Consider the following 26,384-nt stretch of genomic DNA (forward strand, 5'->3'; position numbering starts at 1 on the left):
CGTGTTATATCTAAACAGGCAGATAAACGTGTTAAGCTAGTCCTCCTTGTAGAGCTAACAAGATACTCTCACCTAGTAAGATATGATTTTTAAGGGAAGATTTTTGCTCTTGGTGCTGTGAAAAAAAATTCTGGTTTTATTGACGTATTTATGGTTTTCTATGGAGCTTCCCTGGTAGCTCAGCTGGTAAAGAATCTGCTTGCAGTGCAGGAGACCTGGGTTCGATCCCTGGGTTGGGCAGATCCCCTGAAAGAGGATGGCAACCCACTCCAGAATTCTTGCCTGGAGAAGCCCCTTGGAGAGTGCATCCATGGGGTCGCAAAGAGTTGGACATTCCTGAGCAGCTAAGAACATCGTGTGGTTTTCTGTACCATTACTTTTTTTGCCCTAAGTGTAGTGTGGCTAGGTGTTTGCATAAGAGATTTTCTGTCTTCTGGTGTTTGTGGTCTGGGAGTTTAAGTGTTAAACCAAGTCATTTGTCAGTATCTAGTGATGATTTAAGGTGGGGTTGCTGTTGCAGTACTTCAGTTGCGGCCTATAAAGTATGTCACTGTTAGGTAACTCTCCTAGTAAACTCTTAGTGGGTTTGATCAGTTTGAGTCCCCATTTTCCTTCTCAGCTGTCTTGTTTCAGTCTTTGTCAGCCTCGGACTGGTGCCCTGAAGCCAGGTCCTCTGAATCACACCACGTTTCCCTGTAACCTTTATTGGCAGAGCTGAGAACTGTCTAATTCATGACCTCAATCAAACTGACTCGTTGTGACAGCTGTTTTCACAAACCTCCTGGTGTATCAGGTAGGGCTAAGATCAGATCGTTTCTCTAGAATATGTCATTTTATTAATATAATTGGATAAAGCAGTTACCATATGAATTGCTTTTTATGCCCTATAAATTAGCAATTAAGGATAATTACCACATCCATGAAAGTTTGCAACATGAATCAGTACAGCTTTGGCAGAACAATTACCCCTGACAGTTTCCTCTCAATCTTAACATTATTCTTCTGAAATTAAAATTCTGAATAACAGACAGTATTTTACTTGTTTATTGTTTATCTGACTCCCCGCACTAGAATGTCTTCTCTCCAGGAGCAGACATTTTTGTCTGTTTTGGTTCACTCGAGGCATGTTACTTGCCTGGAACAATGCCTGCCTTATAGAAGGTACTCAATAAATTTGTGTTGAACAAATAAATGGATTAATCAGTGGATAAAATTGTAAGTAATCAACTTAGATGTCAGATCTAGTGACTTATAGAAGAAAAATGACTTATTTTCATGCCATATGAGATTCATGTGAAGTTTGATATATAGACCATTGGTCTTTTTCATATTTCACTTAAAAACATTTAAAATATTTTATCCCCAGAAGACCTTTCCCTTGGCTTTGTTCATTCGGGAAACTTAGGCAAGAGAAGACCATTAAATATTTTTATTGAGGAAGAACTTGAATAAAGACTTTGACAAGTGAGACAGGTGGAGGGAATTGAAGAGTACTTGTAAGATGATGAAGTGGAGAGAGCAAAAAAAAAAAAACGGAGATGAAATGTGTTTTGACCTATTTCAGTTTGCACGAATAATAGGAAGGAAACGAATTCTTTCCATGCAGACGGTCTCTTCCTTCTATGATGGTCTGTAGACAGTCTTTTCCTGTCTCATCATTTGGCGTGGCCAAATGAATGACAAGGAGAGAGTTTCAGAGGAAGGATGTAGGCTTGTTAGTCCTCTCCTCCTGGGGGAACAGGAACAGTGGTGCCTGCCACAGTGAATATCTGTCCTTGGAAGGTTGACTTGGTGGTTGTCGCTTACATTTGTACCTTCAGTAGTATTGGGTTGGCCAGAAAGTTCATTTGGATTTTCCCATAAGAGCTTATGGAAAAATCTGACTAACTTTTGGGCCAACCCATTAGGTGCTGCGCAGCCTATAAAGTCATCTCTCTCTAAGATTAATTCAAATGTGGACTGTTGCCTGAATGGCCTATTTGGTGCAAAAAAAGCAAGGAGGCTCTGGCAGCAGTCTTCAGAATAGCTTTCAAGGTGAAAGGAGGGAGTGTACAAAGATTTTTCAAAATTCCTTCATATAAATTATTTACTAAAGCTTTTATGGGGCTGGGATAATAGTTATAGACCCATTGTCCCCCAAGGGTCTCGTTTACTAGATTGAGGGCATTAGAGGCAACACCTTGTTGGTATTTAAGAGGAATAAGATGGTACCTATCAGCCATTGTGTTCTTGAGCTTTTCAGCAGGCTTTGTCAGGCTTGAGAAATAAAGATTGTTTCTTAGCTGGGGTCAGTGTTCATTGCTCAGCCATGGCAAGCATCTAGCTGGGCTTTCCAAGACGTACTAGGTCTTCTGGGAGAGCTTTATGAGTTTTCGTGAAAGCTTGGCAAGAATCGAGAAATAGGCCTTTGAGACAGGAACTCTGCTTTGTATGCTGTGTGAGCCTCAGTCCTGTTGGAGACTGTACGTGGATGATTTCAAGGCAGGTATTCAACAGTGTGCTTGCTGTTCATCTGCCACTTGGTGAAGAATTGGCTATAAATGAGTCACTTCCAAGTTCTTTTCTTTCTTTGCCCTTCTCAGTTTAGGAACATCAGCCATCCTGTGCTGTAGTATATCTGTTCTTTGGCTTTACTTTTTTGAGGGCTTGTCTTTTTAAAGTGTCAGATCCCTGGGATGATACCCAGGGCATGGGTTCTCAAGAAAGGCTGTTTGGTTGGAGGCTGTAAGGTTTTGATTGCTGGTAACACTCGATCACAGAGGATAAAATGAAAAAATGACTTATAACTAGATAAGGAAGGCAGTCTTTTATTATGTGTTTGATGGTGTAGCCAGGGAGGTGTAGACTATCGTTAGACCAAGGTCTGTGTGCTTAAGTTATCAGGAGTAATGAGATGTTACTATTTTTTTTTTTTTATTAGAATGTGTGTATTTTTCCGACAGAGTTTCTGTAGGAGAGAAGGATAGATTCATATAGTGGAATACTGTACAGCTACAAAAGTGAATAGTGTTTTGGCATGAATGGGTTTTACCAAAAAAGGGCAAAAGAAGCAAGTCAGTGATGGGGTATACATGCTGTCGACTCAGTGTATATAGAGATTAGAGATAGGAGATGAAGAAGCACCATATTGCATGGAAACATATACATGAAGGGTAACGCTATAGAAAAGCAAGGGAGAGGTTATCACGGTGGTTTGAAAAGAGGTGGTGGTCAGCAAAAGGGGCTGTGAGTTAGGAGGGACATGGAATCCAAGGTCCTGCCAGTGTTCTGGTTCTTCTTTTATAAATTTAGCTGCACTGGGCCCCCCTTGCAGCCAGGGGGTCTTCTCTAGTTATGGCACTTGAGCTTAGCTGCCCCACAGCATGTGGGATCTTAAGTCAGAGATCAAACCCACGTTCCCTGCATTGGAGGGTGGATTCTTCACCACTGGACTGCCAGGGAGTCCTCAGTGTTCTAGTTCTTAACTTGGGTGATGGTTACTTAGTTGTTGTTTCTTATTCTTTAAGATATAATGGGTTGGCCAAAATGTTCGTTCAGGTATTTCCGTAAAACCTTATGGAAAAACTCGAAGGAAATTTTTGGCCAACCGAATGCATATATGTTTAATGCAGTTCTTTATTTGTATTCCTTGCCCACAATTTAGAGCATGAGTTAAGGTGGAGAGGCGAGGGAGACAAGTCAGCTAAGCAAATGACTGTTGAAGTGGCTTCCCTTCCTATTCTTTTTTTCCTCTGAGTCAGCTTCTTTTCCAAGGACTTTTTCCTCTACAGAGAACTCCATGGTCTAGTCTGCCGTGAAGTTCTACACTGGCAGGGCTCTCCAACCTTCTAACTATTTGTTCAGCAGCTATTTGTTTTGAAACATGGGATTAAGCCTTTCAGCTCAAGCGAAGGTGCTACTCAAGCCTCCCTGGTGATGAAATTGTGTAAAGAATTTGAATAGCTTGGGCGATGTTTGTCATTTTTGCTGTGTGCCTTTTCTTCTCTTCTGCCGCGTGAAACCCTTTCTCCCTCCTCCCTGCAAATATTTGAAGTGAGCTTTAGAGCTCTTTCCATGGTTGCAAGTGGGTGGTATGCTAGACCTTCTTCTTCAGAGAGAGGGAAGGAACTATTGGGCTTGGGAGCCCGAAGGTCCTTCTTCGGTTGCCCTATTTTCATCACAGAGGTCATGAGTTTTGTAGAGGCTCTCCTTTAGCCTAGACTGTTTTAGCCTAGACTCTGAGCACTGTGTTTTTCTTTTAGCCTCGACTCTGAGCACTGTCTGCAGAGGAAGTATTGAGTCCTGGACTCCGGCCGCATTACTTGCACATTAGCCCTGGGCACCCTCGGGTCCTTCCGGCTGGTGTGGGTGGCGTGTCAAGGCTTCTTCCTTCAACATCCACTTTTCTCCGGCTTTCTTCTGTTGTTTGCTTTTGCCATCGTAGAACAGCTTGTGTGGATGGAGACATTAGCTTCTTAATAATTGAAAAGAACACAGGTGGTGGTCAGCTTGCCGGGATGAAATTACAAAGGCTCTCTCCATGACTCACATGCCTCTTCACTCTCCAGTCTTTTCTGACTTTTCTATCATCTTGTTTAATTCTCATTTTTATTTCTGGGTCAGCCCCTTTAGAATCGAGCCCAAGGTTTTATGTGGGTATTTCTCTTAAAAAATTGAAAGTAATCTTGTTCATTCAGTCGTTCAATAAATGTTTGTGTGCCATGTACTGTTTTAGATGTTGGGGATACGGTAGTGGACCATCTCTGTTATGGCAACGTTCCCTTTCAATGGCTAAATTTCTGTTTCTTCCCCGACCTAGGTGCTCTCAGGGTGTGCCATCATTGTCCGCGGGCAGCCTCGTGGGGGACCTCCTCCTGAGAGGCAGATCAACCTGAGCAACATTCGCGCTGGAAACCTTGCCCGCAGGGCAGCTGCCACACAACCCGATGCAAAAGACACCCCGGATGAGGTAGGTGCTTTTCCTTGTGAGCCTGTGGACCCTGGTGATAGTTCAGGGTCTCCTGGATTATCAAGGATAGTCTCCTCCTTGACTGCACATTTGGTGTACTTTCTTTTATGTATATTTTGAGTATTTTTATGTCACAGGACTAGTGATAGACCCACAGTGGCATGCCTCAGTTTATGCATTCACTGCCTTTAATCCCAGTAACTCCTTTCTCTTTTCCTCATATACTTTCCTGTAAGTTTAGAGCCTTTCCAGGTTTATTAGCCTTTTCAGGTTTACCCTCTTTCTCTTTGAACAGGTTAGAATATTTCCTAGATAGTCTCAGCTGTTTGAGGTTGGTATTGGTTATGGCCGAGCCCCTTTATTTATGTTTAAATGCTTCACCTTCAAAATTCAGAGGGATGCACAACAAAAAATCTAGTTCATCTCCTTGGTCACTACAGGTGTTACTATAGTCTTGAGTCTCCAGAGACAGTTATCATCCATATAAGCAGACATTTAACAAAAAACATGTAGTTTTTTCATCTATAATAAAAAGCATTTTGTTGGACTTAAGAAGATGGTGAAACAGTATTCAGGAAATAGAGAAAAATCATCCCCAATTCTGTCATCAGCAGTTAGATTTTTAATAGACAAAGATCAGTTATTTTCCATTGGTCTTTTCTCAGTAAGCACAAGTATTGGGAATAACCGTACTGTAAACCTCAGTTGATCAGTAAGTATTAAACAAGACGGTGAGGAATGCTTCGCACAGGCCTGTCAGCTACTCAGCAGATGTTAGCTGTGGTCATCTGTGTGTGCTCAGCCACTCAGTCGTGTCTGACTCTGTGATCCTGTGGACCGTATCCCACCAGGCTCCTTTGTCCATGGGATCTCCTAGACAATAATACTGAAGGGAGTTGCCATTTCCTCCTCCAAGGGATCCTCCTGATCCAGGGATCGAACCTGGGCCTCCTGCATTGCAGGCAGATTCTTTACAGCTGAGCCACTGGGGAGGTATGTGGTCATCACTGGTGCTGTTTAACTTCTGCAACTACAAACACTTCTTGTACGGTTAGCCCAAGTACTGAAGAGTAAATCTCTCTCAGCACTTTTCACATTTTGGCTGCTAAGTGCTTTTCTTGACCAATGTTTTGAATAGTTCTTTCCTTTCAGTTTTGTGTTGTGTAACAGCTTGTCTGCTTTGCACAGAAGCATGTTGAGCCTTTTTGGCTAAAGCCAATCAAGCTTATTTTCCCAGAAGGAAGAAGCAGGGTCGCCTCTAGGAAAGAAGGATTGGGTTTTCATTTCCTCTTGCGCGGGTGAGGATTGAGGCCAGTTGGAGCTGATTCTAAAATGTCTTAGCTGTAGTCTGTGCAACGGTACAATAAAATCTTACCAGAACTATACCAGCTGAAAGAACACCATGTCATCTGACCCCCACTCTCATTAGTTTCTCATATTTCTATAGCCGAGTTAGTGGGTTTTTGTCTCTTCCAGAGCAGCTCAGTTTCTCCCAGCAACTCTTCAGAGGTCCCTGTGACATGAAGTGTTAGGAACCTGCAAAGTTCACCCTTTGTCAGCCACAGCCGCTATTTCTCTAATAATCTGGTCTCTCCCTGCCTTGCTGTGATGTGGTTTCCCCCTACCATGCCCTTGAAGTTTCTCTGGCTCAAGTAAGGAGTGATGCCAACTAGTAACCCAGTTCTGAAAACACCCCCAGCTTTTATCGAGGGTTTTATTCTGCCTTCTTAAAAATTTCTCTTCTCCATTCTTGAAGCTTCATCGTCATTGTTCTTTGTTCAACTCTGAGCATGTACTTGGAATATTGAGAGAACAGTCTGTCTGCCTTCATTTTCCTGTTCTCTAATCATTCCACTGATACTCTCAGATCTTTTTGAAACATAATTTCGTTTTTTCCCTGACTCAGTGTTCAGGTCAGTCGCTCAGTCGTGTCCGACTCTTTGCCACCCCGTGAATCGCAGCATGCCAAGCCTCCCTGTCCATCACCAACTCCCGGAGTTCACTCAAACTCATGTCCATCAAGTCAGTGATGCCATCCAGCCATCTCATCCTCTGTCATCCCTTTCTCCTCCTGCCTCCAAGCCCTCCCAGCATGAGAGTCTTTTCCAATGAGTCAGCTCTTCGCATGAGGTGGCCAAAGTACTGGAGTTTCAGCTTCAATTCCCTCCAAAGAAATCCCAGGGCCGATCTCCTTCAGAATGGACTGGTTGGATCTCCTTGCAGTCCAAGAGACTGTCCAGAGTCTTCTCCAACACCACAATTCAAAAGCATCAATTCTTCGGTGCTCAGCTTTCTTCACAGTCCAACTCTCAAATCCGTACATGACCACTGGAAAAACCATAGCCTTGACTAGACGGACCTTAGTCGGCAAAGTAATGTCTTTGCTTTTCAATATACTATCTAGGTTGGTCATAATTTTTCTTCCAAGGAGTAAGCATCTTTTAATTTCATGGCTGCAGTCACCATCTGCAGTGATTTTGGAGCCCCCAAAAATAAAGTCTGACACTGTTTCCACTGTTTCCCCATCTATTTCCCATGAAGTGATGGGACCAGATGCCATGATCTTCATTTTCTGAATGTTGAGCTTTAAGCCAACTTTTTCACTCTCTTCTTTCACTTTCATCAAGAGGCTTTTTAGTTCCTCTTCACTTTCTGCCATAAGGGTGGTGTCGTCTGCATACCTGAGGTTATTGATATTTCTCCTGGCAATCTTGATTCCAGCTTGTGCTTCTTCCAGCCCAGCGTTTCTCATGATGTACTCTGCATAGAAGTTAAATAAGCAGGGTGACAATATACAGCCTTGATGTACTCCTTTTCCTACTTGGAACCAGTCTGTTGTTCCATGTCCAGTTCTAACTGTTGCTTCCTGACCTGCATACAGATTTCTGAAGAGGCAGGTCAGGTGGTCTGGTATTCCCATCTCTTTCAGAATTTTCCACAGTTGATTGTGATCCACACAGTCAAAGACTTTGGCATAGTCAATAAAGCAGAAGTAGATGTTTTTCTGGAACTCAGTGTTACTCCCAGGAATTGCAGCGATTCCACATCCCTGCTTGGACAGACGTAAATGCCTCAGCCTGGGATACAATCTCTTCTGTAATTTGGCTTCTAGTCTTCTCTCACTGAACCCCCTCTGGGATGTGGAGTCCCAACCCCGAGGAAGTATTCAGGTCTCTTAAGAGGCCCCCCAAGTCCTACTGGCTCCTGGCGTGGCCCAGGCTACCCCCTGCATCGGGAGCTCTTTCTCTGTCTTGTGACCTGGGGCTCACCTATCATCTGTTAGGGTCCAGCTCCCTGAGAACTCCCTCCTGACATCTCCTTTCATTGTCCCCTCCTGGTGCTGTCATCCTGCTCAGTGCATCTGTGTCTCTTCACTAGATTGTCAGCTCCTCGAGGGGAGGGACCTTCTCTGATATCAGTGTTTTTCTGCCTAGTCAGTGCCTGGCATGAAGCAGGTATCCAGTGAGGATCAGTGAATTTTAGGTATCCAGGTATCCAGTGAATTCCAGGTATCCAGTGAATTCCAGGTATCCAGTGAATTTCAGGTATCCAGTGAATTTCAGTGGATAACAAGGAGAAAGAACCCAAGCATCTCCTTTTGAGGATCAGCAGATGGTGGAGTGTGGCAGGGCTTTCTCTCGGGCTTTCCATTGTTTTGGAGCAGGTCTAGTTCTTTCTCACATTCAGACAAGAGTCAAGAACGTTTTGCCCCTTGGCTTCCCTTTGTGTCACTGTCCCAAATATTGTACACTTGATTATTCTCTGCCTTCCTTCACGTCTGCTTCAAAGAAACTTAGCTCTCTCCTGAGTGTGGTGGCAATAAAAGCAGCCTGCTATGTGTCCCCAGCCGTCACTGCCAGCTCCAGGCTAATCCCTGGCGTTGCCTGGCTACTCCTGGCAGCCTGGACACTGCATTTACAGCCACTGTGGGAATTATATATTTATTTCCCACAGGTTTATTGCACTCTCATTATGTGTGAAGCTGTACATTGGTTTCATGTGAAATACAGAAATGAATGTCACAGTCATGGTGCGTTCGAGCCTTTGAAAGTTGGGACGGTGAGGTGGCTGGGCCAGAGAGGGATTAATTACATACACAGGTGGTATAGTGGGATGATGGACTAGCTAGCTTTGAGGTCTTAGGTTGTTGTGGGATTTAATGTTGTTTCAGTAGTTTAGGAGTCTACCTGGTGCAAAGAAAAAATGGGAATTAAAATTACATTCATCACAATAGACACCAGAACTTTGTGTGGGTCTGGGAGAGCAAACTGCTAGACCACCTGCTATTGGGCATTCTGAAGGGAAAGGCAGTTTTGAGAATCAGCCACTTAGCAGCCATTGCTTTGTAGATGGAGCTCTGGGACATCCCTCAGCTAGATTACGGTGGTTCTCCTTATGGGGCCGTTGTGGGCCGCGTGGATGAATGTGTGCATGCGCAGTCCTGTCCAGCTCTTTGCGACCCCATGACTGAAGCCCGCCAGGCTCTTCTGTCCATGGGATTCTCCAGGCAGGAGTACTGGAGTGGGTTGCTGTTTCCTACTCCAGGGGAATCTTCCTGAGTCAGGGATCAAACCTGCGTCTCCTGCACTGGCAGGCGGATTCTTTACCACTGAGCCACCTGGGAAGTGGTGGATGAATGCTCTGAGTCAGCTTCCCTGTATGTAGGGTGGTTCTGGGAGGCACTGTTGCGATCGCCTTCTCCATGGGGTAGCCTTCTGCTGACTGTCCTCTGTGTGGACAGGACTGTCTTCTGGAGTGCTCTGTTGCATTGGGAGCAGCGATGTGGTCAGTTGCTTCCCTGAATATCCCAGTTGCCTCTCTGCCTGGCCTGTACCTTGTCCAGTTATTGAATTCGCCCAACCCTGGATGGAATACAACTTGCTTGCAAAGGCTGGAAGATTAAAGAAGCTAGATCATTTTCCTTCCAGGATAAGTTGTATGTCCTTCTTAGGACCTCTGGTGTGGCTTTCTCTTACTACCCAGTGACTGACCAGCTGTAAAACAAGCCCTGAGAGAAGGGTGCTTCTTCTGCAAGCCTTAAAAGCTTTTAGTAATTCTGCCTAGTTGGTAGAAATTGGAGGTTCCTCCATAGGGGTTAGCTATTTCTTTGTGAACTGACCCTTGATAAATGAGTTTTTACTGAAGTCTTGGCTTCCTTTAGGGACACTTTGTTTTGTCAGAGCTTTTCATTTGGGGAAGCAGTGTATTACTGAACTTTGGGTATTAGTGTAATACTCAAAACTGAAACCTAAAAAAACCCCACAAAACTGAAGCCTAGACATTCGATCTATGGCTGAGGATGTTTTTAGAGTAAGTGAATCACTAAGGTGATAAAAATATACAAGGCTCTGTTAATTGGTTTAGTATTTGTGTCTGTGATGTGGCTGGTATTTGGGCTCATTATCAGTCATGAGACTCTCTTTGGTTACGGGTATCTGCTTCCATTATTATGGTATGGGACAAAGGGTGGAAACAGGAGATAAAAAATACGGTGAGCTCCGTATTGCCTTTGAGTGGTTGGCTCTTTTGCTTATTGGTGCACTGAAAAGAGTGCATTAAATGAGTGAGCAGGCTTGTTTTTGTGTCTTTAAGAGCACTTACTCAGGATTAGTTCTTCCCAGAACTGTCCACAGTTGTTGCTGGCTGACAGTACTGGTTTTGTGAACATGGGCCCAGCAGGTTGGTGGACTGCCACCTTTAAATTGGCTTCTGGTTTCTGGGAAGTCATGGATGTTTTTCTTCTAGAAAAGCTTCTTGGCTCACCCTGTGGAATAATCTTCATGGACTGAAAAGGTAGGTAGATGCTTCCTTTTCTGGTCAGTGATGGACTGTTTTGCCTTCACTATGCAGAGCCCATGTTTTGGGGCTCCAGGAGGTAGTAGCGCGTGCATATTGTATACCACCCTGCCCTTTTGTATGTTAATTGTTTCTGCCCGTGAACTTCTGCAGATCCTGTCCTCCTTGAACTCTTACCCTCTCCTTCCTCGTTTCTGTTCTAAGGGAACTTAGGGTACCGAGCTAGGTCCAGACTGTAAATTCAAGTGCTAGTGATCCCTGACTGCAACAGGGCTTCTTCAGAAGAGACATCTCCCTTTGTCTATACCATCCCCAAAGTAATGAGGCGAAACCATCCTTTTGCAGAGCATCTTCAAATCACATGGGGGCTCTATTTGTACCCACTGTGGATGTGTGGCTCAGCCCTGTGTCAGGGTCTTTAACGAGTGAGAGGAAAGAATCACCATTGTCAAGCTGATCCCTTACCAGGGCCTGTTACTAAGAAAGAACTAAACTGTAGTTCTGAATAAGACAGTGTTGGAAGTGCGGAAAGTCCTAGTGCTGGTGCCTGGGAAACCATGGTGCCTGTTTTTTGGGCGGGTGCAAGTTACACCAACAGTTAGACCTTCATTTTTTAGGAGTCCCCTAAATGTGTGAGCCCCCACTCCAGTACTCTTGCCTGGAAAATCCCATGGGCGGAGGAGCCTGGTAGGCTGCAGTCCATGGGGTCGTGAAGAGTCGAACACAACTGAGCAGCTTGACTTTCACTTTTCACTTTCATGCATTGGGGAAGGAAATGGGGACCCACTCCGGTGTTCTTGCCTGGAGAATCCCAGGGATGGGGGAGCCTGGTGGGAGGCCATCTATGGGGTCGCACAGAGTCGGACACGACTGAAGCGACTTAGCAGCAGCAGCAGCAGCAGCAAGTGTGTGAGCTGGGCTGTGTGTGTTTCATGTTTACCTTCCCCTCAGGGCCTAGTGGGAGAAGGCAATGGCACCCCACTCCAGTACTCTTGCCTGGGAAATCCCATGGATGGAGGAGCCTGGTAGGCTGCAGTCCATGGGGTCGCTGAGAGTCAGACACGACTGAGCAGCTTGACTTTCACTTTTCACTTTCATGCATTGGAGAAGGAAATGGCAACCCACTCCAGTGTTCTTGCCTGGAGAATCCCACAGATGGGGGAGCCTGGTGGGCTGCTGTCTATGGGGTCGCACAGAGTCGGACACGACTGAAGCGACTTACCAGCAGCAGCAGCAGCAGGGCCTAGTGTGTTTGCTGGGTTGTTGAAGGAGTGAAGTTGCTTGGGTGTTGATTGTGCAGTGTGAAACCGGCCTGGTTCCTGAACGTGGTGGTTCTGTCTTTCAGCCCTGGGCATTTCCTGCTCGAGAGTTCCTTCGGAAGAAGCTGATTGGGAAAGAAGTATGCTTCACGATAGAAAATAAGACTCCACAGGGGCGAGAGTATGGCATGATCTACCTTGGAAAAGGTGAGTAGCAAGGGCAAAAGGGCTCGTTTTTCTCCTAGTCTAAAATTCCTCCAAAGATCAGTTTTCACCTGGTGGAGTTGGCTCTGGACGGTGGCTGTGGGTCTCACTGGGAGGGTGCAGAACTCGGGTTATGTAGGTGCAGAGGAATGCCCCTCATATGCCTGCTCCCTGTTCACCTTGTGCCTCTTTCCTGCCTTGCTTTAGATGTGTGTGGACAATGTAGTATTCGTTTTCTCCATATGCAGGCCATCAGCCCGTTGAACTCATTGGCTCTGTGCTTCTAGGTCAGGGTGCTAATTGAATTCCTATAGATTTCCTATTGCGTCTTCTATTTCCTTTATCTGTCTTATGGCTCTTCTCCTTTCTTTTCTCTTTAAGAAAGCATGATTTGTTTAGGCTTGTGGTTCTCTGCAGGCCACATGATTTATAATGGAGTGGAAAGTACACAGGCTTCAGAGTGCTATGATGTGGCTCCTGGTGCTTCTGTTGTGTACTATGACTTGTTTTCAGTCTCCAGGTCGTGTCTGACTGTTTGTGATGCCATGGACTCTAGCCCGCCAGGGTCCTCTGTCCATGGGACTCTCCAGGCAGGAATACTGGAGTGGGTTGCTGTGACAGAGTATGTACTCAGTAAATATGTTTGTGTGTGCACGCACGTACACCTGTGGTTTAGCTGTTTAACTGTAGCTGCCATTTGAAATTTAATTTAATTTATTTATTTAATATTTTCAGATGTGCAGGGTCTTTGTTGTTGCGTGGGCTTTCTCTGGTTGTGACGAGCAGGGTCTACTCTTCGTGGCGGTACACAAACTCCTCATTGAGGTAGCTTCTTTTGCTGTGGTGCGCAGGCTTTAGAGTGAGAGCTCAGTAGTTGCGGCACCTGGGCTTGATTGCTAAGGGGCACTGCCATTTAAAATTTAAAGTTGTATTTAGAAATTTGCTTTTTAAACTGACCCACATGACAGCGTGGATATAATTTAGCATGTTAATAATGCACTGTTTTTTTGATAAAACCTGGCACATAGGAGATGATTGATAAGTATTTACTAAGAGTGATTTTGAAATTCTCTGCATCTTTCAGTTTCAGTGGCTTAATGGCTTAAAGTTTAATATTTTCACTCAGCTATTTTAACTAACTCTCAGTGCCAACTGCGATGAAACAGTGCTTTAGCTAATTAATTAGTGTTCATACATTTATCCTATTTTGTGGCTACTCTTTTTTTTTTTTGCTATATGTAGATGGATTGAAATATTCATTTAACTGTAGTTGACTTACAGTATTATGTTTCAGGTATGTAGCTTCTGATTCTTTGCCACTATAGATTATGACAGGATATTGAATATAATTCCATATGCTGTACAGTAAATTCTTGTTTACGTGGCTACTAGGTTTTTTTTGTTTGTTTTTGGCTCTGCTGTGCAGCTTGTGGGATCTTAGTTCTCTAAGCAGAGATTGAACTTGGGACCCTGGCTGTGAGAGTATGGGGGCCTAACTACTGGACCTCTAGGGAATTCTCCTGTGAATACTCTTTTTATGATGGAGGAGAATAATAGAATATGAGAATTTTTGGTAAATCTAGAACTTTTTTTTTTAAGGCAAAGATGATTGATTAATCTTCAAATTGTGGGGAAAATAGAGTCACCCACCTATTCCAAATACCAGCCCCAATTGTGGCTTGATCAGATTTGTACTTTGATTAGTAATGAGTGAGTATTGTATCTTTTGTCCTACAGATTCCCTGTTTTCAGTACTCTTATCCATCACATTTTGTTGCTTTCTTTGGGAGTTTGGCCCAGAGAATTGTGTTTTTCTCCCTTTTGAAGGAGCAATCAACTCATTTAGAAATGAGCCAGCCAACAGCCCTTTTAGAGTGCTCTGTGCCAAGGAGCTGTCTGAGAGCTGTTGGGGTTGCTGTTGACTGGCTGGTTTTATGGCCATTCACCTTCTTTGTACCTTGCCTTCGTTCTAAGCACTGACCTGTTGATACCTTACTGCTCAACTTTTCCCATAATTGTGGAGTTCTTCCTTTTGACTTCCCACTCTGTGGGATTATTCCTACTGCTCTGAAAGAATCAGTGTAATATTTATTGATGGCAGATAGCTGTGTGCGTCTGTGTCTGGCCTCAGCAGTAACTCCAGTGCAAAGGTTCTTGTGGTTCACATTCAGCTTCAGAACCTGAACTTGCTTTGTATGAACAGCATTCATCTCAACCTTTTGTGTGTGTGGTAGAAAAGGGGGCTTAGATTTGCCTCAGAAATTTGGACAGGGCTAATGGCAGGGCATTTAGGTTGGGTTTGGGCCTAGTATGTAGACTTCTTGTTGCTTGCAGAATTCAATGAATGCATGGCGTACTGAATATAAATCTCACAGAATTTTATTCTATGCTGATGTTACCCATCAGCTAGACTGCTGTGTTTCAGTTTATCGAGGAGCTTGTTCTCTGCTATATTAAAAATTTTAATGTGGTGATTCCCTCATAGATGTCTTCTTTTATCGTTTTGGCTGTCAAGCAGAGATTTAAGAGAATTCACCGAGCCTAAAAGCTTTTTCAGTAGCATGGAAATGCAATTAATAGTCCTGGTGCCCGGGTGGAACCTAATCGGGTTGTGTTTTTTGTTTCACTTCATTTTTCTTGCCTGCTCTGAAGGCTGCTGTGTGAGATTTGGAAGTCTGGACTCTCTCCCTTGCATCTCTTAAGAACACGAGAGTGTGTTTATCAAATGATGTAGCTTGTCTTGGTGGCCTCCTGGAGCAGAGAATAGGACATCCTGAGAGGGACTGGACTCTGGTGTAAAACATAAATGGGCCACCCTAAGTGCCTCTGCTGTCTGATTGTCCAGGTGTGGGGGCTGCTTTGGATTCTGTTGTTTTAATTCCTGCTGTGTGCTTGGCACTGCACTTGGCGATTTACACACATTGAATTCCCATAAGAACCCATCTAGACAGGCACTCTTCCCATTTTATAGGTGAGTATGTGTACTGAGGTGCTGAGAGAGCTGTGAAGTGGCAGCGTTTGTGTTGGGCACCAGCCTCTCCTCCTTAGGTCAGTGTTATTTATCCTCTCCCTGGCTACTACTTGTGCCTTGCTTTCCCGTCAGTCTCCTAGAGTTCCTGAGATTGCCTTTGGCTTGGGAGATACACGAAAAAATAAGCCCAGAGAAGATGTATCTCCAGGTCCTAGAGATGAGACAGTTTGAGGGAGAAGAGGTTTTCTGAAGAACCCAACCCCAGCCTGCTGCCTTGTCCAGTTAGTGGGTAACATTATTCCCTGAAGAGCTCAGGGTGAAGGTGGTCCCAGTAGAGCCCTTTTGCTGTTGGAGATGGATTTAGACGCAAGATTCATGTCTCTTTTTTTTCCTTGTCAGATACCAATGGGGAAAACATTGCAGAATCCCTGGTTGCAGAGGGCTTGGCCACCCGGAGAGAAGGCATGAGAGCGAACAAGTAAGTCTCCGCTGCTCTTCTGACCCTCAGACTTCCTCCCTCTCCTCCGTGAGAGCTGGGGGAGTGGACTCCGCACTCGCTTTGATGCATTTTCATTCCTGCCGCCTGACATAAAATGGGTAATATCTGGTGTTCTCCTGGCTTCTAAAAGAACATCCCTGCCCAGGTGTAGGTCTGTATTGTTCTGAGTGAGGAGATTTCTCTGCATTTGTGAATGGCATTTGGTATGTGTAGTCAAAAACTTCTTTGCTTGGAGACAAAGAAGTGCTATGCTTCATATCATAAGAGTCAGTAGGCTTGTTTCTTATACCACTGATACTCGGTTCCAGAATATTTATCTATCCATTCCCCAGTATTTATTGAGCATGTATGCCAGGCTATGTTCTAGGCACTGTGAATATAGCAGTGAACAAAGACACTTAGCTTCTGCTAACAATTTAACCGGGAGACAAACAACAAACCAATCAACAAATAGATGTACAATATTATATCAGGTATACAAGCAATAAGTAAATGCAGAATAAAGCAGAGTGAATAAATAAAATTCGAAGCAACACCTGATGCTTGGAATATAGGAAAACTGACGGGCTGAGTGGTTCTGATTTCAGGGAAAATTTCTGTCTCTCCAAAGCCTTTTTTACCTGTTTTGGCTTATGGATCTGTATATACCTTAGTAATAAGGTGAATGTATTTGTTGTTAATAGCAGTGTGAATTCGTTAGAAATGAGTATTAGGTTAATGGGCTTCCAGGTGACTCAGATGGTAAAGAATCTGCCTGCAATGCAGAAGACCCTAGTTAGATCCTTGCATGGGAAAGATCCTCTGGAGAAGGAAATGGCAGTCCACTCCGGTATTCTTGCCTGGGAAATTCCATGGACAGAGGAGCCTGGTGGGCTACAGTTTGTGGGGTCACAAAGAGTCAAACACGAGTGACTAAATAACAACAGACTTGTGTCTGAGTGACTAAATAACATCAGGTTTATAGTTCATATATCAGGTTCAAGTTCATCAGTGTTGGCACCTCAGAAGGATGGGGGTTGCAGCTGGCTTTAACTAGCACATTAGTCTCTGAAAAGTGATAAGCTGCATCAGTAATTTGGATGCTGTAGATGCTGTTTGGCTATTATTTTTTTGGCCAAATGGCTTATGGGATCTTAGTTCCCTGACCAAGGATTGAACTTGGGCCACAGTAGTGAAAGTGCCGAGTCCTAACCACTGGAAGGTCAGGGAATTCCTGCTGTTTAAATCATTAAGTCCGTGTTGTATTATGACTGTAACTGTAGAAGAAGCTTTAGATAAATATTTGCGTGAACTATGCCAATGATAGGGATGAGCAAAGGCCAAAATGTACAATTTGCATCCTTCTTTGTGATCAAGTCATTCATCCTAGAGTTCTCTGATCCTTTCCAACTCAGAAGAGTCGTTGGCTAGAGCTTACGATGGGAGTGTGAGTGAGCATGTGGGAATTTGTTGGATTCTGACACTTGTCTTAGGTGCTGTGTATGGAAGCACGCTGAAGCTGTATTTTAAGGACAGTTGCTGGCATTTTTACTGTTGCAGTGTTTTTTGGAATCCAGTTTGCAGCCAGAATGAAGAATTATAAAAAAGCCTACTGCAGTATTGTACCACCTCAACAAAGAAATCCCTCCAGGAGTCCCAGTCTTTTTTTACTCCAGAGTTGTCCTGACTTCTTTTCTCAGTTTGAGTGTTTTTGTTTCTATCTCAAGCTACATTCCCCCCTACCCCGCCGCCACCCCCGTCAAATTCTGACAGAAAATTTGGATCTCTGAAGATGATAATTGTCCTTTTTTTTTCTTCTTCTTTTTTTAATGGGGAGGAGGAAAAGAGCCGTACTGAAGACTTCTGGTTTGAGAAATTGTAGGTCATGCTCCTTGTTGAAAATCCCTACTGATCAAGGTGGGAGGGTCAGTTTGTCTAGATGCCTCTTGATGGAACCAGGTGTTAACATTGTGGAAAGGCTTTCCAGTGTTCACTGCAGCCCAAATGCAGATGAGAGAGTGAAGAGTAGAGCCGTTTCTGGGTTTGGTTGTTTCTGATGGCTTTTTTTCTGGAGGGGGCTGGGGGAGTGGTCTATCTACTGGGTTTCTGCTCTTGTGCACACTTTGGCTTCTTGTCTGATGAAAGAGTCTTCATCTTCGAACTGCTTTTGCTTAGCTGGCCTTATGGCATGTGTAAGTAGTGCTGGGGTGACACTGTCTGTGAAAGTGACAATCGTTCTGTATTCCCCAGTCCTGTTCTGTAGATGACAGGGAGTGAGGGTGGTTCTTAGTCACTTCCGCTGCACTGTGTCCAGCTGAGGTCTGCCTGGATTCTAGTTCCTGAATCTGGGGTGGTTAAATGAAACTCTCCCACCTGGAGCGGCTCCCTTGTAAGCCACCAACTTGTTCTCTTGTAATCACTCATGGTGGCAAGTACTGAGAAGGGTGGTCTTCAGATATTCTCATTAAATGCTGTTACAATTGAGTCTTTTGTTGGAGGGAATAAATCTGGAATCTGGAAGTTATATTCCTGGTAGGTTTCTGGTTACAGGCCTGGGTCTGAAACAATTGCTTTGTTTTTTTTCCAAGCAGAGAAGATGCTGTAGAAACCCAGAATCAAAGATGACCCTGATATTTCTCTCGTGAACTCATTAACCACACTTGTTTTTTCTCCTTCACGTCCCAGTCCTGAGCAGAACCGGCTTGCGGAATGTGAGGAGCAAGCGAAAGCAGCTAAGAAAGGGATGTGGAGTGAGGGGAACGGTTCACATACTATCCGGGACCTCAAGTATACCATTGAGAACCCAAGGCACTTTGTGGACTCCCACCACCAGAAGCCTGTCAATGGTGAGGCTGTCGGGGAAAGACAGATATGACTCAGGGTGGTTTCTCTCTATTTGCTGTCGAGCTCCTTGAGGTTCATAAAACTGATTCTACTTTCGTACCCATGGAGAACTGTTAAGGGTAAAACAACACCATGGTATTTTGGAAGGGAGCTTTCCATCCAGTTCATATATGCATCAAATGTATTTTGCAGAGATTAGTCCTTTGCTGCTACAGAGTAGTAAATTGCTGGTAATTTTGTACATGGGGGATCTTCCTGTTTTCTCTAAAAAATGGCTATCTCTAAATACCACCTCTAAAACTTCAAAGTAGAAATATGTGTTCTTTATATATCTAAACATTTATGAATGCACACACGCCCACACACGCGATATAGTTCTCAGTTCTACTTTGAGACCTTATTAACTTGCAGACTCAGTAAAATAAAATGATTACCAATCCTGAATTATTGTTAGTTTTTGCCAGGCACTAAGTATACAGGTGAGCAACCTGGCTTACAGATAACAGAGCTTAGGTATGAGCCAAGAGGTCCCAGGAGGTTCAAAAGATGTAGCAGTTGGTTTGAACCAAACCCTCCTGGAGTAGTTTGGGCAGAAGTCTGTGTGAACACTCGTGATCTGCCCGTGCACCGTCACCTCCCAGAGCGGGGCTTTCTCCAGATTTGGGAAGAGGAACCGTGCTCCAGCAGTTTGATGGGGCGTTGTTTCTCCTTGGCACGACCTGTGTCTCTCAAGCCATTTGTTCTGTCCTGCAGCTATCATCGAGCACGTGCGAGACGGCAGTGTGGTCAGGGCCCTGCTCCTGCCAGATTACTACCTGGTCACGGTCATGCTGTCAGGGATCAAGGTCAGCTCATATGCTGGGCTACGGGGTGGTTCATGGTAGTGTTCGGTGATGGGGGGAACTTCGTCCATACCATTTCTTTCTAGTATGGGCTGTTAACATTGACTGGAGTACTTTAAGCTTGGCAGCAGTGCAGTTCTAATTAGATCAAATAAGACTTTTTTAAGTACTCAGAGTCGGTTTGGAGTGGGCTGTTTAGAGATGGTTGAAACCTAAAGAGGAGGGGAAGGGAAGCCAGTCCATGGGATTGCAAAGAGTTGGACACAGCTGAGCATGCACACGCAAAGTTTGCCGAGTGTGTTCTCTTAATGTAAAATAGCCATGTTGATTAAAGAAAAAATCAGGGATTTAAAGTGAGGCACTGGTGAATCTCTTCTTGGCAAGGGGTCATTTTCAAGTGTAATTAATGATTTTCCCCATGTTGTCATGAGTTTTATTTTGCTTTACCAAGAAGACTAAGAGGATGATATTTCCAGTTGCTTTTTATCAGTATGTTTTTAGAAGGGTTGGAAGACCTCATTGGACACCTTTGCCAGCCCAGCCTTGTGGGGTTTGTGCTGTTTGGACTGTTCCCTGTGGGCTGAGCATGCCTAGCACCCACGCGCCTGCCTGCCTTGTGCTTTAGTGCCCAACTTTCCGACGGGAAGCGGATGGGAGTGAAACACCAGAGCCTTTTGCTGCAGAAGCCAAATTTTTTACTGAGTCTCGACTGCTTCAGAGAGATGTCCAGATCATCCTGGAGAGCTGCCACAACCAGAACATTCTGGGTACAATTCTGCACCCGGTGAGTGAGCCTGGCAGACGGGCCCACGTGGGTCGGGGATCCACTTGGGGTTTGAAGAGCTGCATTTGGCTTCTGTTCTTCCTCTCTGTGTTTAGGAGCCATTGAAGTATCTTGGTAGGGTTATCATCTGCTGACTTTGAGACCTTGTTTTAGGGAGTTATCCGTTCTCTGATAGAATTGGACAGATTTTCAACTTTGTACTTTTAGAAAACTAATCTCAGTTGTGCTTGGGTTTATAAGGGGAGGAAGGACGCTTGCGCTTATTTTCCCAGATGCTAGTCCTAAAGATGGCCAGTAAGAAAGGTGGGAGGCTGCCGCATCAGTTAAGAAGTGGCAGTGGAACTTGTAGAATGGGATTGGTGAGGTTTGCAAGTAGGTTAGCTGTTTGGAGTACAGCAGGTCCCCTACAGAGGAAAGAGTTCAGTTCTGAGAGAGTATTTGTTAAGTCTAATTTGTTTGTAAGTACAACAAAGTTAGCCTTGGTATCCAAGTAACACAATTGGCTATATGCTGCTAGCTTTAATGCCTCTTTCCAGATATCCTGGGCTTGAAATGAAGATACTGTATTCCTGTACTCTGTACAGTACTGTACAATCAAGGACACAAAAGCACAACCCCTTGTAGAGGATGCACGCATGTGACAGTGTATGCCAAACCCATGAACTAACTTTCATGGCTGGACATGCAAACACACGTTCACATTATTGAAAGTTTGAAGCTTGAAGGTTTACATGTAGGGGACTTACTGTATGGGTAGAACTGTCATGAGGAAACCCTCCTTTGGAAAATCTGTGTCCCAAGCCTTACTCAGTTGCTGCCTAATGCTGCTTTTGAGTAGGAAGTAGGTTAAGATCTTGTAGTTCTGACTACTGGGAGTTTTACCCTAGTGTATACTTTGGTAGGTGGGATATTCTTGGATGGGAAATTGCTTTTTAACACCCCAGTTTAAATAAATTGTCATTATTGTAACCCATATCCAGTACCAGAAGAAACTACTGTTCTTTGGCTAGAGAATTCTTCCATGATGGCAGTTGTGGAAGGCTGGGAGGCTTGGTTTGGAATGTGCCAAGGTCATGTCTATTTCTTCTGAAGTGCTCGCTGTCTGCCAGAGCCCTGCCAGATGGCTCTGTGTCACTGTAGAATGTAAATTGTAATTTACCGGGCAAAATGTAACTGTAGTTATTCCCTTACTCAGCCTGTTCTTTGGCTCTCCCCTAATGAAAAGGGAGTAAATGCTGATCTCAGGAAAGGAAATAATAAGGTATAATCTCTGCTGAAGATTAACATCCTCTGTCCACAAGAAGAGCTATTGAAGTGCCGATTCCATTCAATGCCACTAACATTTATCCTACCCCTGTTAAGTGCAAGTTACTGTGCTGGGTGCTGTGGGGATATGAAGCCAGGGCTGTTGAAGGGAGTCACAGAACAGCGTCTTCTCATAGGGCTGGTTTCTTCATGAGACAAATGACTACTTCATTTTTTTTTTAACTACAAAATAGATTGTGGCTATGTTAATCAGGTCAGAAGTCAAGAGAAACGGATTCTCTTGCAACAGAATCTAATCTGTGCCTGCCTTATTTTTCAGAACGGCAACATCACAGAGCTCCTCCTGAAGGAAGGTTTTGCCCGCTGTGTGGATTGGTCGATTGCAGTCTACACGCGGGGCGCAGAAAAGCTGAGGGCAGCTGAACGGTAAGGCCTGTTGGGGATGCCTTCTAGCCAAGGATCTGGGTGTAGGGGACTCTAGGGGAAGGAACCTCGGGATCTTCTCTCACCCAGCCATGTCAGTGGAAAGGATTGGGGAAATTCCAGAAGAAGCTGGGATTTCATAGAGGAGTGACTGGCTTACGGTCTCCGGGTTCAGTCTAATTCAGGGCTGTCTCCTGATTTTTCGCTCAAACATTATTGGTCACCTGATTTGCTCTATTAATGTTTTCAGTTCACTTTTTTTCCCAAGCCTCTCACTTAGATTTCAGGTTTTAGGCATTTGAAATGAAATAAACTTGAGGCTCATTTGAGGACAATGAAATAACTTATCGGCTCCTTCCTGACATTCAGGCTGGAGCCAAGTGTATGATGGAAAGAGCCAGTGGGTCTCTAAATAAGACTATCCAACGATGCTGCAAAGCCTGATGCCCTAATTTATCGAACTGTATGCTGTAGTTATAAATGCTAATACAACTGTAATGTGTCGTGTTTTTGGCTAGGTGCCCCATAGTTAAAGCAGATGGAGCAATAACTGATTTCTAGAAAAATGATAATGGATATGCCAAAGATCAGTGGCCATTTCAGGTGTTTCCAGGTATAGGTGAACTTGAGTCTCCAGGTGGAAAAAAATGAAGCAGATTGATGAGTAGAGATGATGTTCATAAAGAGATGATGTTCACCCACTGCCTCCCAGGATATGTTTAGGTAGAAGGCCAGGACCACTGGTGACATTCCACTCAAGCCTGTGTGGTTTATTTCAGAGTCATACAGTTTACAGTTTTTTGCCTTTGAGGTACACAACAAAGAGGTGTGCAAGAACATGAATTGAATTTCCCCTTTCTTAGGTCCCTTACAGCCTTCTCTACTTGTAAGCAGAAATACTTAGAACTTTTTATAAAAATAGATTTTAATCTGGGCCATTTAATATGGCATACCTGACAAAGGTAGATGCTTGGAAAAAACACAGTGGTTGTATACATTGTAGTCTTTTTATGTTCTACAATTAAATTCAAAACATACAATACGTGTATCGAGCACAGCTTTCCAAATATCTCTGACTATTTTGTGATGCTCAATTTTTTTTTTTGTTGCCGTTGTTCAGAATATCCCGTAGGTCTACTTTTCTAAATTATTATTTTGGTTGATGATTCTTTTTGCATTCTTTAAGTTCCTTCCTCTCTTTGAAGAAAGGGAGTTACAGTGACAGTAGTTTCTACATGTTTTATAACATCTACAGGAGATTTTTAAGATGGCTTATCATTAAAAAACAGATTTAGACCCAGGAATGCAGATCATATTTCAATGATATGATTACTTGCCTACTGTCTTGCATGCTGTGTTAGAACTTGCTTGCATTGTCAGTAAATCTCTATTGAGGTATTTCACGTGTTTTTACAACTACGACATGCTGCTTTTGTCTTTTCTCATTTTAGCACTGCTTTGAAAAGCTGCAATACCATTTTCAGAAATAACAGTTTAATAGTTCCTTTGCCCTACATCCTTTTATTTCTAAATAAATACTTTGACAGTTTTTCGCTGATATAAAATATGTGTGTGTGTGTATATATGTAAGTCTTTGCACATATTCCCTGTCCCTCTCTTACTCTGACTCAAAAAATCTTTTTTGGGCTTTGTAATCTAAAACAAATGTTTACCAACATGATTTTCTAACTTTTGTTTAAATTCTGTTGGGTTATTGTCCATTTTTATTCCTCATTAGATGCACTATAGTGACCATTTTGTTCGTGTTTTCCATGTGGGATTTGGGTAGATAATAACCTTTATATATATTTAAATATTTCCTTATGCATTCATTTTATTTTAATTTTTTTTAATCTTTTGGCCACTCTGTGTGGCATATGGGATCTTAGTTCCCTGACTAGGAATTGAACCCACGCCCCCTGCACTGGCAGCATGGAGTCTTAACCACTGGACCACTGAGGGGGGCGTCACAGTGCTCTTTTATTTTTGAAGTATGTTTGTCTTTCATAATTAAGCAGTGAACTCAGAGCACAATGACTATGTCCTACTCAATCTTTGTAGCGTCACTGACTCAGTGGATATGAGGTTGAGCAAACTCTGGGAGATACTGAAAGACAGGGAAGCCTGGAGTGCTGCAGGCCACGGGGTTGCAAAGAGTCAGACTCGACTGAGTGAACAATGACCTTTTTATAATACAAATAGAAATGAGCAGGCTTATGCTTCTTAAAAATACTTTCGTTAGATGTGTGCGCTCTCCCCTCCCACTTAAAGAGAGCAGTCTGTCTGTCTGTCATCCCAGCGCCTGGCATTTAGGAATCACTCAAGAGGTACCATTTCACACCAGTAAGAATGTCTGCTATCCAAAAGTCTACTAGCAATAAATGCTGGAGAGGCTGTGGAGAAAAGGGAACCCTTTTACACTGCTGGTGGGATGCAAACTAGTACAGCCACTATGGAGAACAGTGTGGAGATTCCTTAAAAAACTGGAAACAGAACTGCCTTATCCTGCTGCTGGGCGTACACACTGAGAAAACCAGAATTGAAAGAGACATGTGTGCCCCAGTGTTCATCGCAGCACTGTTTACAATAGCCAGGACATGGAAGCAACCTAGATGTCCATCAGCAGATGAATGGATAAGAAAGCTGTGGTACATATACACAGTGGAGTATTACTCAGCCATTAAAAAGAATACGTTTGAATCAGTTCTAATGAGGTGGATAAAACTGGAGCCTATTATACAGAGTGAAGTAAGTCAGAAAAACACCAGTACAGTATACTAATGCATTATATGGAATTTAGAAAGATGGTAACAATGACCTTGTATGCGAGACAGCAAAAGAGACACAGATGTATAGAACAGTCTTTTGGACTCTGTGGGAGAGGGCGAGGGTGGGATGATTTGGGAGAATGGCATTGAAACATGTATAATATCAAATGTGAAACGAATTGCCAGTCCAGGTTTGATGCATGATACAGGATGCTCGGGGCTGGTGCACTGGGATGACCCAGAGGGATGGTATGGGGAGGGAGGTAGGAGGGGGGTTCAGGATGGGGAACACATGTACGCCTGTGGCAGATTCATGTTGATGTATGGCAAAACCAATACAATATTGTAAAGTAATTAGCCTCCAATTAAAGTAACTAAGTTTATATTTTGTTAAAAAAAGAGGTACTTGATACGCCAAAAAGCTAATTAATTAGCAAGGTGGACTTGTACTTTCCAGGCTTGAAAAAGGGTGTGCCCAGACCCCAGCCTGTCAGCCGTGGGTTTATGGCATATATGCATGTGGGATTGTTTCAGGTGCTGTATAGTTTTCCTTGGGGCGGTCACACTTTGTGCTGGTCTGATTAGCCTTTTCTCCTGGGTGCCTTGTCTCTGAGATAGGGTAGGGTTTTGTGCTGTTCGCTCCTGGTGGATGGTGGATTCCATCGCTGCCTTAGTCCCTCTGAGTGATCTGAATCCTTGCTTTGTTGCCAGGTTTGCCAAGGAGCGCAGGCTGAGAATATGGAGAGACTACGTGGCTCCCACTGCTAATTTGGACCAAAAGGACAAACAGTTTGTTGCCAAGGTGAGTCATTCTGAGCATCTGGCGCTGCACTGTGCACGCTGTCAGGCTAGTGATAATACAGAGATCTGAATAATCAGTCAAGGGCTGAAGCGTTTCTCTTGCAAGGCAAAGCAGTGACGCGTGCATGTGTGTGTGTGTGATTGCCTGCACGGGTGTGTTTGTTGTGAGGAACTTGGAAACTGTAAGAACGTAAATTTCTGCTGTAGATTTGCATAACTTCATTAGAAATTCATGGGTTAAAATTGTGCATCTTGACCCTTTGAAATCTCTCATATGCTAGAGATTCTGTCTGTCTGCTTAGCAGATGACATTCTCTTAGATTGCTTGCTTGCTTTCTCGCTTGCCTTTTTTCTTTTTTTTCTTTTTGTCTGTGCTGCACAGCTTGCAGGATCTTAGTTCTCACCAGGACTTGAACCCTGGCCATGGCAGTGACAGCACTGAGTCCTAATGACTGGGTCGCCAGGGAACTCCCTCTCTTAGATTTCTTATGCCCAAGTGTATAAGACCTCAAGTTTCTCTTCTTTCTGTTTTGAGACTCTTGTGGTTTTTGATTTTTTTCTAATGTGGGATGTTTTTGTGGTTTTGAATTTTCTCTGTTGTGAAATGTTTTTCTGAGGGCGCTCGGCTTTCCTGGGATGGATTTCTCTGAAGGCAGCTGAACTACCGAATAGATTGTTTGGATCCAGCAGCAGTGCTGTAAAAGTGGTTTTTTAAAAAAAACTTCATTGCGGGGTTTGGTACCTTGAGTGGTAGAACCTATAGTAGACCTTGCTTTCCCAAAATTGCTAATGTTTTTAACTTATTTTTACTTTTGGCAAGACATGCTGGAAGCTTTGTCATAATGGACTTAAAATATCCTTGGATATTTAACTATCCAGTGACTGTCCTGAATGTCCAACAGTGAGTTTAAGGTGGAGAGCCACTAGGTGGCACTGTCAGCCTGAAAAATTTTGGAATGCTTTCTCTTAGAATGGTAAAAATTTTAACAAGTCTCCAAGG

The 26,384-nt window shown here is 43.8% G+C and overlaps 1 protein-coding gene across 1 annotated transcript in view; it reads left to right on the forward strand.

The window, feature by feature from the left end:
- SND1 (staphylococcal nuclease and tudor domain containing 1) overlaps positions 1 to 26,384 on the forward strand; it is a 420,634-nt gene that overhangs the window by 27,273 nt on the left and 366,977 nt on the right. The window contains exons 2-9 of the mRNA XM_069588315.1: positions 4,799 to 4,948; positions 12,090 to 12,210; positions 15,578 to 15,656; positions 18,342 to 18,502; positions 19,254 to 19,345; positions 19,968 to 20,126; positions 21,712 to 21,818; positions 25,295 to 25,385. Of these exons, the coding sequence (XP_069444416.1) occupies positions 4,799 to 4,948; positions 12,090 to 12,210; positions 15,578 to 15,656; positions 18,342 to 18,502; positions 19,254 to 19,345; positions 19,968 to 20,126; positions 21,712 to 21,818; positions 25,295 to 25,385 (960 nt within the window). The remainder of the gene's footprint in view (positions 1 to 4,798; positions 4,949 to 12,089; positions 12,211 to 15,577; positions 15,657 to 18,341; positions 18,503 to 19,253; positions 19,346 to 19,967; positions 20,127 to 21,711; positions 21,819 to 25,294; positions 25,386 to 26,384) is intronic.

The sequence above is a fragment of the Ovis canadensis genome, chromosome 4 (genome assembly GCF_042477335.2).
Source record: "Ovis canadensis isolate MfBH-ARS-UI-01 breed Bighorn chromosome 4, ARS-UI_OviCan_v2, whole genome shotgun sequence".
In the NCBI taxonomy this organism is placed as follows: Eukaryota; Metazoa; Chordata; class Mammalia; order Artiodactyla; family Bovidae; genus Ovis; species Ovis canadensis.